Consider the following 13,298-nt stretch of genomic DNA (forward strand, 5'->3'; position numbering starts at 1 on the left):
ATCCAGGAAAAGTCCATTGGGAAGCTGTTAAATGGATTTTGAGGTATTTACGAGGTACAATTAATAAGTGTTTGTACTTTGGTAAAGGTGAATTGAAAATACAAGGTTACGTTGATGCAGACTTTGGCGGTGAAGTCAATAATAGAAAGAGCACAACGGGTTATGTATTTACAGTTGGAAATACAGCCGTAAGTTGGATGTCCCAACTACAAAAGATTGTTGCTTTATCCACTACAGAAGCTGAGTATGTGGCAGTGACCGAAGCTAGTAAAGAAATGATATGGCTTCAAGGTTTGTTAGATGAGCTGGGGTTCAAACAAGTGAATAATATTTTGTATAGCGATAGTCAGAGTGCTATACATTTAGCAAAGAATTCGGCGTTTCACTCAAGAACAAAGCACATCGGTATTCGTTATCACTTTATCAGGTCTCTTCTAGAAGATGAAGTGTTAACTCTTAAAAAGATTCTTGGCAGTAAGAATCCAGCAGACATGTTAACGAAAACAGTGACGATTGACAAGTTGAAATTGTGCTCAACATCAATTGGTCTTAAAATGACAGAAGACTAGTTGAGGTTCTACTCCTTGGTGTGAAGACATATTGAAATCAGTCTTCAAGTGGGAGATTGTTGGCAGATAATTAAGAAACATAAAGAAAAAAAATAAATGGTTATTAAATAACCATGCATTACCATTGAAAATTAAAGGTGTTTCCAAATATAGGGAAAAATAACTAATGGTAATAAATATTGCAGGCTAAATTTTAAATGGCTTAGGTTGTTTTAGGAAAACTATAAATTGAGCATTTCCTTCATTTGTATGTAATAATTTCAAGAGAAAATCTGAGAGAAGAAAAATAACTCAGAGAAAAGAGGGGTTGTGTTTTTTGCACTTTGGTATAAATAGACATTTTGTTTATGTAATTTATTTCTCCCTCAAATTTGATTAAATAGAAAATTTGCATTATTTTCTTAACAATTGCCCCATGCACGGGGATTCCTTTTTTGTACAATGCTACTTATGGAATATATATGTAAGTGTATTGAGTATTTTTGTTCGAGTCACGACAAAAACTCTAGACTCGTAGTCTATGCATATGGTATGGACTATATTGTACTCTCTCCATTCCTTATTTTTACACAATGATAAGATCGATGATTGTGCATTACGGAGTATGTAAACTAGTTGGGTAGCTATGTAGCTGTCAATTAGCTTATACGCCGCAGTACTCCATACAATGGGGTGGACTATGGAGTACTTAACAATTATGATATACTTCGTATTTTTTTTCCTTTGGATTTATAAGCCATTTAATTATACTCCGTATATACTTTGTAAGGAGTATTTTGCTGTATCTTGCTCTAAGGCGCTGTAGGCAATAGGCATGTTGTGCTTAAGTCCTAAACTCCTAATCAACAAGTGAAGCAACTGGGCTACTGTAATAACATAAAGGGCTGGGCTTTCTTTCAGAATCTTTCCTATTTATCCAATGGGCTGTGGGCCTGTTCTAACTGGCAAGGAACAAGCAAATTAAAATCTGTAAAATGAATCACAAACTACAAAACTTGCCTTTATACAAGTAACAAACCTAACCTTATGATGTGTAATTGTGACTATTGTGTACATGTAAGATTATAAGTTGCTAATATTTTTCTCATTGTGAATCGGTTTTGAGATTGATCTAATCTCTTCAGTCATCTTAGACGATCTATACCCGTTTTCAATAATCTCTAAAACAATTAACATTATCCAGTGGGTAACGCAGGAAAATGCTAACCTAACGTACAATCTATCAACATAATACCAAGTTAAGCAGAATGAAGAACATACTTCTTCACGTATCTAACTTCGGAACAAAATGTCTATATTTTATTTAATTCAACATTTCCACGTTAAATCCAGCTGCTGGAATGTATAGTAAGTCCAAGAGTAGCCTAAGATTTTCACTATATTTCCTCTTTTTTGTCATGCCTTTCACATATTGTAAGCAATTTAATTAATTAGTGCCTTCCACCTTAAAAGAGATCTGATCGGATACCATATATAGCTCTCCATACACACCAATAAATACGTAAGTAGTATTATATGGTTTCGATCTTAAGTCTATATTGTTAATTCCTAGTTACGTACTGTTTTCTTGTTAATTCTCCGAAAAATCATCTGGAGGTTTAATGTGGCATTTGCTTACTGCAAAATTAATTTGGTATGATCATCTCTTCTATGTATTAATTTAGTACTTGCATGAATTTCAATTTACAAGCTTTCGATTTTGTTTATGGCATCCATATGGAAGTAAATAAGATCAAATATTGATCATTGTAAGACATCATTACAAAGGATATAGGAGTACCATTTTGGCTATCCTTGAGTAAAATTGGTCTTTTTTCCACTATTTTTTCTTGTTTCTTTTATGTCATTTCTTTTACTAGTTAGTAAGTGAAGTAACTCATCAATTACCTATTTAAAACACAAATTATGTTAATTGAAGCCTTACATAAACAACAAACCAATTTTCATTTCCACCATATTTGTATGAATAACCACATAATATCATGGAAAAGGACTAATAAAAAATCTTCTGGAGAAGGAAGAGGATTGGTGATTTGGTGGGACCATTATTTATTTATTTATTTATTTGCTACAATCTAGCTAGCTAGTTACGTCCACAATAAAAATACAATATGTCATCTATCAATTTTGATGTTTATTAAATTTATTTCTGTTATATACACTCCTAACCACTACATTTACAATCTGAAGGAACAAGTAATTAGACAATAAGTTATGCACAAAACGTAGAAAATGAAGAAGAAATTAACACATTTGGCACTTGGAAAAGTACTAGTACTACTACTGTTACAACTATGTTTGGTTACGGGTTCGGGTTCGAAATCAAAAAGCGATAAAAAAGATGTAATCGGGTATGGATATATGGTGAAGTGGGCGAAAGTTGACTCCGGCAACCATCGGACGTTGACTGCTATACTTGAGCTTGTGAAGAATTCCTCGGTTTATGGACCTGACATTCAGCTCCTTTCTCTCACTGCCAGGTTCTTTACTCCTACTGTGAATTCTTTTGTTGGTCATTTATTGTATGATTAAGCTACCTTGGTTTCTTGTTCATATGGTTTACTCTATTGTATTGTGCACATTCCACAATACATTTTAGAGTGACATGTGGTAATGATTGCTTTAAAATTTAATAATTCCTTATAAAAGTTTTTTTTTTTTACAACAAAAAAATTAAGTTGACTAATAAGAAATAAAATTACATACGAAGTATATTTACTTAGTACTATAACACAAATATACTGTGCCGCTGTGCATTCAAGAGCATAAAATTTGTATACGTATCAACCTGTGTAGCCATGTAGTTATAAGTTATGAGTCTAACTAAATTTATTTTATTTGGTATTTAGAGAGCCACAAGGGTGAGTGATGAGAATCAATTCCAAGTTACCTGGAATCGAAAGGAGAGCTCTAACCACTTGAGCTATCCCTCATTCTCAACTAAATTTATTTATGTGTGTTAGATAATGGAAATAATTATTGAATATGAAAACACGGATTTAAATAATTTTAAGATCCTTATACTCCATTCATGTTTCTAACGGTCCATACATGTTGAACTATCAAAATAAAATTTTACTCCGTATCAAGAGGACTTAATGTGAAATAATTAAATAAATAAATATTATCTACAATAGCCAAGGTCACATGTTCTATTTTCTCCATTTGCAATTTGTTACGGAGTACAAGTACTTGTATAGTTGTATAAAGTCTATTTGTTGGGATTGATTTAATCAATTATCATTTCACCAAAAAAAAAAAAAAAAAATATAATTAAATTATCAATCCTTTATTTGACAGTTAGGTCAGTTCACTAACTCCCTCCAATTCCCAATTTACCTTCAATTCGCAGCTTAGAAACCAACGACCGTCTACGCCTCCGAATCACCGACGCCAAACACCACCGATGGGAAATCCCAGACGAAATCCTCTACCGCAGTCAACCGCCGGCGCCACCACTCTCTCTCTCCTCTCTCCGCCGCACTCTCCACTCACCCCACACCACCCTCCGCCACAACCTCCACCTCTCCCACCCAAACTCCGACCTTACTTTCTCTCTCCTCACCACCACCCCCTTCGGCTTCGCCATCACCCGTAAATCCACCCATGACGTCATCTTCGACACCACCCCTGACCCCACCAACCCCTCCACCTTCCTCATCTTCAAAGACCAGTACCTCCACCTCTCATCCTCCCTCCCGGCCCACCAGGCCCATCTCTATGGGCTTGGGGAACACTCCAAGCCCACTTTTCAACTGGCCCATAATCAAACCTTTACCATGTGGAATGCTGATATTCCTAGTAGTAACCCGGATGTTAATCTTTACGGGTCTCACCCGTTTTATATGGATGTTCGGTCTTCGCCGGTGGTAGGGTCCACTCATGGTGTTTTGCTGTTGAATAGTAATGGGATGGATGTTGAGTATAAAGGTGATAGGATTACTTTCAAGGTTATTGGGGGTATTATTGACCTTTACTTCTTTGCCGGGCCTTCGCCGGCGCAAGTGGTGGAACAATTAACTCAGCTTGTTGGACGCCCTGCCCCAATGCCTTATTGGGCTTTTGGTAATATCTCACTTTCTCTCTTTCTTTTTTCTCCAATTTGGTAGTTTGATTGTGTTGTTCATGTAAATTTGCTACTAATTACTATATGGGTGTTCTGTTTTGTTGCTGTCAAATTATAGCTTGTAATGTTGGCAGTTGTTACCTTAATAAAGCTTGAGTTGTGGAATGTGTATATATTATGTATGTTTGCCATGTGAAATAGAGCTAAAGAGTGTTTATTATGGAGTATATCGATAACGATGGCTATGAAATTCTAGTGGTTGAAAAATACGTGGACGCACATATCTTTATGGTAAATTTCCACACTACTAGACTTTCATTGTTAATGAAAAGATGACCATAGGAGAATTTTTCCATTACATTTGGTAGGAACAGTCTTTATGCTGACAAAATGGGCTTAAAGCCTATAAGGAGTTGGGAAGTGTGGAGATTACTTGCTTACTGAGTAGCAAAATGTTGCACAAGTTACCAATTTGATTATTTTGTGGTGCTCGTCATTCCTTTGATGAATTATGGATGTGGTGGTTTATCGGTAATAATCTGGATGGTGTGTTCTAAGTTCACTAACTTGATTTGAATATTGGGTAGAAGGCATTGCTGATTTCTGTCTCATGCTTAGTATGTGCAGATACACATTTTTCTTCAATCTATCTTAGAAATCATTAAGTTTCATTAATAAAAGTCAGGAACTATCTACTCCTGCTCTTTAACTAGTTAACTTCATATGCATCTTGAATATACTGCTTCTTGGCTAACGAAATAGCATGAGTAGGAAAATGAGAAGACTGGAAGTAGAAGTTAACAGAAAAGTTAGGGGTAGTTTTGTTGATAGCGGAGTTGCTGTCATGTACAAATTTTGGTGTAATAATTCGCTGGTTTAACAAATGACCTTGTATATACACACTGTGACTTACGCTTTGTTTGGATAGAAAACAAGGAAGGAAAGGAAGGGGAGGGATAGAAGAGGAAGGTAAGAGAGAAGAAAGGGAGGGGGGAGGTGAGCTCCATTTTCCCTCCAAATCTCTCCAATTTTGGAGAGATTATGCTTATTAAAGAGAGAGGGAAAATGGATCCCTCCCTCTCCTTTCCTTTCCTTCCCCCAATCCTTTACCCAAACAAGAGAGTTTGTCCCCCTCCTTTTCTCTTCCTTTCTTTTCCTTCTTTCATTTCCTTCTATCCAAACAAAGTGTTAATGTCTATCAGATTGTCCTGATCCCTAAATATTATTCAAATCTGTGAACTGATACATGTTATTTCAGCATCTTTGAGTAAATCTAATCTCTGATATGGTGATGTCTGTGTTCCTACATTAAAGAACCCATCTTTCTTTTATGATGCCAGATTGATGTTCTGGGAAATATTAGACCTCCTTGTCAATGTTTGTTATCTGTCTTAATTAGGTATAAGTTTATGATAGTTGCTAGTTTTCATGCACTGATAAACAGCATGTGTACTTTTAAGGTTTTCAGCAATGCCGTTATGGCTATCATGATGTATATGAACTTCAGTCTGTGGTAGCTGGATATGCAAAGGCTAGGATTCCCTTGGAAGTAATGTGGACAGATATTGATTACATGGATGCATACAAGGATTTCACTTTTGATCCTGTTAATTTTCCTCTTAACAAGATGAAGCAATTTGTTAACAATCTTCACAAGAATGGACAAAGATATGTGCTGATTTTGGATCCTGGTAAGTTGTTGTAATTCTGGATAATCTTGTGTATTGTTCTATAGATACCTTTTCTCTTAGCACATTTTTTTCAATTCATCCCAGGTATCAGTACCAATGAGACGCATGAAACATACATTAGGGGCATGCAACTTGATGTCTTCCTGAAGCGTGGTGGCAAACCATACCTTGGCTCTGTCTGGCCTGGCCCAGTATACTTCCCTGATTTTCTAAAGCCTTCTGCTTTGACCTTTTGGACAAATGAAATAAATAGATTTTTAAATCTTCTGCCTGTTGATGGTCTTTGGATTGACATGAATGAAATATCAAATTTTATTTCCTCTCCACCTGCCCCTGGATCTACTCTTGATGATCCTCCATATAAAATCAATAATTCTGGAGAGAGGCTACCCATTATAAACAAGACTATCCCACCCACTGCCTTGCACTATGGTGATATATACGAATACAACGTTCATAACTTATTTGGATACCTTGAAGCTAAAGCCACTCATGCTGCCCTTGTTAAACTCACCAAGAAAAGACCATTTGTACTCTCTAGGTCAACATTTATTGGCTCTGGGAAGTACACTGCACATTGGACAGGAGATAATGCTGCAACTTGGAATGATCTTGTATATTCAATCCCGTCTATGTTAAATTTTGGACTTTTTGGAATTCCAATGGTTGGAGCTGATATATGTGGTTTCCTTGGGAACACAACTGAAGAGCTTTGTCGACGCTGGATACAGGTAAATTTAAGAACATGTCAAATATTATCATTGTATAGGATATTCTCCAAAATGTTATTTTAGGCACACTAGTTAGTTTATTTAGACATAGAGAAGAAAGGGGTGATTAGCTGTTTAGTTGAGAAGAAGTTTGTTTGTTTGTTTGTTTGTTTGTTTGTTTTATGGCTCAAAGAAGGCAGCAATTGTCAAATGCCTTATTTGTCACTAGGAGTGGGCAGTAAAATCCCTCCTTGGTAAGTATCCAAAAGGGTGATTTTGTTACCTTTTTAAAATTCTGCTTACCAAAAATTCACCCTTTTTTGAAACCAGATGTTGCATCAAATCCTCTTTGATAATACTTGTTGTGAGATTCTAAAGTTTGCATCAATAATCTTCAATAGAAATTCATTACTTATTACTTAATTGAATGTGTTTGAATACAGCTGGGGGCCTTTTATCCATTCTCAAGAGATCATTCAACACTTGGTACTACCTATCAAGAGCTCTACAGATGGAAATCAGTCGCTGCTTCAGCTAGGAAAGTCTTGGGACTCCGCTACATGCTTCTTCCTTACTTCTACACTTTGATGTACAAGGCACAGCTGAAAGGAATCCCTATAGCACGTCCTCTTTTCTTTTCTTTTCCCGAGGATATCAAAACTTATGGTATCAGCTCACAGTTCCTTCTTGGTAGGGGTGTTTTGGTTTCTCCAGTCCTGGGACCTGGTGTGGTATCTGTCAATGCTTACTTTCCTCAAGGAAACTGGTTTGATCTGTTCAATTATACTCGGTCAGTGACTGTTTCTACTGGAAGGTTTATTACCCTTAGTGCACCCCCTGACCATATCAACGTTCACATTCGAGAAGGTAATAATTATTACTTCATTTATTTTTCCCACTGTAGTCCAACAATGGCTAAAACCTGAAAATTTAGGCACAGCTCATATGGACTCTGCTATGAGAATCTGACACTGACATGCATCTTAAGTGTTAAAGTAGGCCAATGACTCGATAAATTTTATCTAGCCTATATTGTGTGCTGTCTATAACCATATTAAATTGTCGATCATCTTATATATAGATACTTCAAGTGTAAATGTGTACTGAAGCCCATGAGACAGGATATAGTTTATAACTTTGTAATGTGACATTTCTTATTATTTTGGTTTTGCTATTCCCTATAAAGGGGAAAACTTAATCTTATCCCTTCTGATTGCTGCAGGTAATATTTTGGCAATGCAAGGGAAAGCAATGACAACCCAAGCAGCACGCAGGACGCCATTCCATCTATTAGTGGTCATGAGCGATCATGGGACCAGCTCTGGGGAGTTGTTCTTGGATGATGGAGTTGAGTTGACCATGGGAGTGAAGGGAGGCAAATGGACCTTTGTTAAATTCATTGCTGCATCAGCAAAACAGACTAATATCATCAGCTCAAATGTTGTCAATGGAGAATTTGCAGTGAGTCAAAAATGGATCATTAACAAGATAACCATATTGGGTTTGAGAAAAGGCACAAAGATCAAGGGTTACATAGTACACACAGGAGCTGGAGCGAGAAAAAGTGACAAATCCGGACTTAGTTTAACTCCAGATGGTAAAGGGCAGTTCATTGTAGCTGAGATTTCTGGTTTGAACCTGTTAATAGGACATGAATTTAAGTTGTTATTGTACTGAGTAGTGCCATTAAACTTCTGTATCATTGTGCTGCAAATACTTGAAGCCTATTTCAGGTACTTATTTATACGGGCACTGTACTCAGTTGTATGGTGTATCTTACTGAGATGCAATAAAATCAGATAAGCTGAGATAAGTAAGTTTTCATATTCTTATGTATTCTGTAGTAAACCTTCATAATTTCAGCATCCATACGTTTGGAAGGACTGTCCAAACCACAAATTATTTAGTTAATGAAGTTTCCAGTGTTTGTTAACTAGGGGTGAAAGGTAAACCCGAGTTCAATTCTTGACATAAACATTTTTAAATTGACATGTACCAATTCTCCTTGGTGACGTGACATCTTCTTGATGGAAGAGAGGGGTGACGTGTATCCTTCATTAATAACGCCTTTTAATATATAGTATAGATTAAATTATAAATTATTAAGTGTTAATATTCTTTATCAAGATTTAGTAGATTAATCTAACGTTCATATATCGACTTACTAAGGGGAAAAAAATATAACAACAAACAAGAATTTACGTGGTTCGGTCAATGTGACCTACTCCACGGGTGGGGACGACCATCAAATCTCTTTCAGTGTAAACAAGTACAAGATACGTCAAAAAGAACACATAAATCCAAATTAAAGAGCTTCGATCCTATATCCATTTTGCATGCCTTCTCTTAATCTTGATCGTATGATGATGATATTTTCTTTAATTCTTGGTGTCTCTTCCTTCGTATGACTTAATCTTGATCTTCAAGTTTGTAGCCGGCACCATAATCTTGTTTTCCATGCATCTTGACGTACCATTAACAACCAAATATGTGACGAGGCATACTATTCTTGAACCCTCGAAACTCTTTACGATCTTTTAAGCTTGTTTGTTTAGACTTATTTTGCTTTCTTCGACTACCGGTAGTTAATGGTTGTGGAGGGAGATCACTCAAACTTATCACACATATCTTCTTTCTTGCATCTTGGAAATTCTCGTACCCTTTTTGCAACTTTCGCTTCGTACTTTCCAACTTCTTGCGATATAACGAGTCATCCATGGAGAGTTTTGGTGGTGATGACTTGAACTTTTGTTGGACAACTTTCAACTCCTTGGCTTTCCCTTGACAACGTTGTGTTGTCGGCTTCAATATTGGTAACTCTTCAAGAATGTTATCCACCCCTTTCTTCACCGAATTATTCTTGAGATATTGATGGAGATATTTCAAATCTTTGCCTTTTCCATGACGACGTTGTGTTGGTGGTGATGATATCGGCAACGACGATGGTTGTGAAAACTCATCAAGAATGGTATCTATCATTTTCTCATCCAAATGAACGGCTCCTTGTGCTTGTTGTTGCTCCATTGAAACACTATTCACAACTTTCAAAGTTTTTTCTAAATCATCAAACTCCCTAGAAACCTTCTCCCACATTGCGGCAACATCATCTACGCTACTTTCTTCCATGCTAACTCACTTTTTTTTTTTTTTTTAAGGAAATGAATGTTTCTCGGTGAAAAAGGAATTAGTTAAAATTAATTAGGTTATCAAATTAAATATGACAACAATATATATATTATACAAGTAACAGATTTTTTGGGAGGTGGCAAATAGATAATCATTAAGAAATAAATAAGTGTCGTAAAAATAAGATATAACAAAGATTATAAACCTTTTATAAAAAGTACTCGCTATTTCCTCCATTGTAATAACGCGCATGTGGTCAAATTTATAAAATTTTAACCTTATTTTGTAATTACTATATAAGATAATAAATATAAGATAATAAATTATCATGTAAAATATTGTTAGATGTATTGCAATTTTTATCTTGTGTCAAATTTTTATAATTTTAATAATACAAAACTAAAGATATTAATGATCAAAGTCAAACGAAGGAAGTGTATTTTTATGTTAGGGATTTTATCCAACTTTTGAATATTATGTCGTGTATAACAATAAGCTAGAGATGCAATTAGTTGAGAAAAGGGAAAAATAGTCATGTTCATAATTCTTTTTTTGATGATGAACTCCGTACGTAGATTGTCCTATGGACATAGAAGTTGAAAAAAAAAGCAATAAACATAGTAGTTACTTGATTATTTACTAATAATATACTTCATTCATTTCAAATTAATTAAAAAATATACTATTTTGACTTTTAACACTATTCACAAACTCTACTCTAACTAACTTTTTGTGATTTATAAATAAGAAATTCACATTAGATGTGGGATCTTGTTATATTCATGTTAACTTTTTATGAAGTAATTTATACTTGTTGATAATTAAAAATATTTACAAATTAATTATTGCATTGAAATACATGATAAAAGAAATGTGTCATGAGTGTCATCTAATTTATAATGGATGAAGTACTCATTTTCCCCAATAATGCATACTATTATTACAAGATCATACACACAATTAGGGGTGTCAAAATCCTACCCAAAACCGATCCGAAAATTATCAAATTCGGATATTAACTTGTTTAAACACAATAATTTAACATAAATTAAATTTAAAAATAAATCTGAATTTTACCCGAACACCCAAATTTACACCTTTTACGCACAATAGGCACACCAAAGAAACCTGAGCTCATACACACAATATTTGAGTGAAATGTTGCGGCGCAATTAGTAATTTTAGTAAAAAAAAAATGGTAAAATAGGCATTAAATTATAACGATTAAATAGGCAATATTCTTTTCAAGATATAATAATCTACATAGTGTAAATGTGTAACAGTAGACAGCAATCCTTCTCACTCAAGCTTCTGATCCAAAGCTCTGACTAATTCATCAATACTGCATAAATACCAAGTATAAACAAAAGGAGAAGAAAAACTTCCAGAATGCGAAACACTAATATTACAACTAAGTATATCAAATATAATTAGTCAAGGAACGAGTTATAATACTTAACATTACCTATTAGATATATGTGTGATATAAATGCTATTTGAAGTACAATGCACTCCATCTCTTAAGAGAAACCTGCACAAATAAATAAGACACATACATATAATGTCTATTTTTTTAATTGCTTAGCTGAATTAATAATTCATACTGTAACAAATACAAGATATATGAAATAAGTACCTTCAAGGTTTCCTCGAAAGCCTGACTAATTTCACAGCCACAATGACATAAATCTTGTCTTTGATGTCATCAAAGAAGCGGAAAAGGGCATGTCTCCATGATCTTTTCACCACTAAAGACCCGCAAACTCCCCAAAATCCAACAATAAATCCGAGCACCACGTTGATGCACAGGCCTAGATAAAAATTATCATGTCCATGCTCCTCTTGATGGCTGATATTTCTTCCATTTATGGTGGGCGGTTCATCACCTGCACATTTTTGAAGTGGTTTTCCACAAAGTAATGGATTTCCCATGTACGATGAAGGATCAAAGCCTTGCAATTGAGTGCTGAATGGAATCCTCCCGGACAAGTGTTGGGAATATGATGTTGTTACCATGAAAATAATAGAGAAATTAGGGCAAAAGTACAATACTCAATTGTAGATCTCATATAAGCTGTGACGTGTTTTATGGCTGCCCTAGAAGCGTATTTCGCCATCATCGGTACGAGGCTCTCAGTGACGAATGCTCCCCAAGGGTAACACAGCTACCTTCCAACTCCGTACCCCGATTGTAAGGTTGGAATTACTTCAAGAACTGCTCAGATCTCTATAAGGATGTCTTTGTGTTTAGGGTTTCACAATACTTTGTGATATATCGTATATAATATAATGAATAAGCACAATGGATATTTATAGGTTATGAACATGGGGTCAAAACCGCTGAAAAATCACTACCCATACTTTGGCCCGACTCAAGCCCACCGGACCGGACATGTGGGGTAAGAAATAATATGGAGTATATTACTTTGACTATGACCTTACTCTTCACCGCCCTACCTCCTAGGGCGACACCGCCCTATAGGGCGAGAGGGGTTAGAAATCTGCGCCAAACATAGTTCATCAAAACGATCGATTCGTTCAATTTGTATTACTCCCAACAATCCCCCACTAATACAATCGGACAAGAGATCAGAGCGGTAAATGAAAGGTTTAGCGCATAAGTGATATAACCCGTAAGGATTGAACTAGCACATTAGTGGAGTGAGGTGTTCAATAATCTCTAAAGTATAAATTGAACTTCAAGACAATTGAAAGAACCCAACACCACACACCTTACATTTAGAAGCTTGAAATAATTCTGCGTCCGTATGAAACGTCATACGAGGCTAACTTTCCCTTAGATTTCTAGTGAGTGTTGTTAGGAACCTACACATAGGTTCCATAGGAGGATGCCAACCCTGCTCACTCACATAGGTGCCTCATCAAGTCTATATACCCCATAGACCACCCAAAAGGATATGAAACATTAAGGACAACGTCCAACCTATCCATTAGTGTATCCATCAAGTTCGATTACTTGGACCACCTAACGAGGCTATGTATACATCAAGAACATTGATGTTCAATCTCACAAAGCACATAGGTGTATCCATCTAGGCTTCTTATAGTACCACCCCTTCTCGGATGACTATAAGGCTAGATGCATTTTGACATGAAGCTCAACTTCACAGTGATG

The 13,298-nt window shown here is 35.7% G+C and overlaps 1 protein-coding gene across 1 annotated transcript; it reads left to right on the forward strand.

Annotated features, from left to right (window-relative positions):
* Positions 1–2,050: 2,050 nt before the first annotated feature.
* LOC110693889 (alpha-glucosidase-like) lies at positions 2,051–8,865 on the forward strand. The gene is made up of 7 exons (XM_021871064.1): positions 2,051–2,202; positions 2,760–3,049; positions 3,922–4,634; positions 6,096–6,326; positions 6,411–7,057; positions 7,480–7,903; positions 8,259–8,865. The coding sequence occupies exons 2-7, from the start codon at positions 2,802–2,804 to the stop codon at positions 8,711–8,713; spliced, it is 2,718 nt and encodes a 905-aa protein (XP_021726756.1). The 5' UTR covers positions 2,051–2,202; positions 2,760–2,801; the 3' UTR covers positions 8,714–8,865.
* Positions 8,866–13,298: the final 4,433 nt, after the last annotated feature.

The sequence above is a fragment of the Chenopodium quinoa genome, unplaced genomic scaffold (assembly GCF_001683475.1).
Source record: "Chenopodium quinoa cultivar QQ74 unplaced genomic scaffold, ASM168347v1, whole genome shotgun sequence".
NCBI classification, from domain to species: Eukaryota; Viridiplantae; Streptophyta; class Magnoliopsida; order Caryophyllales; family Amaranthaceae; genus Chenopodium; species Chenopodium quinoa.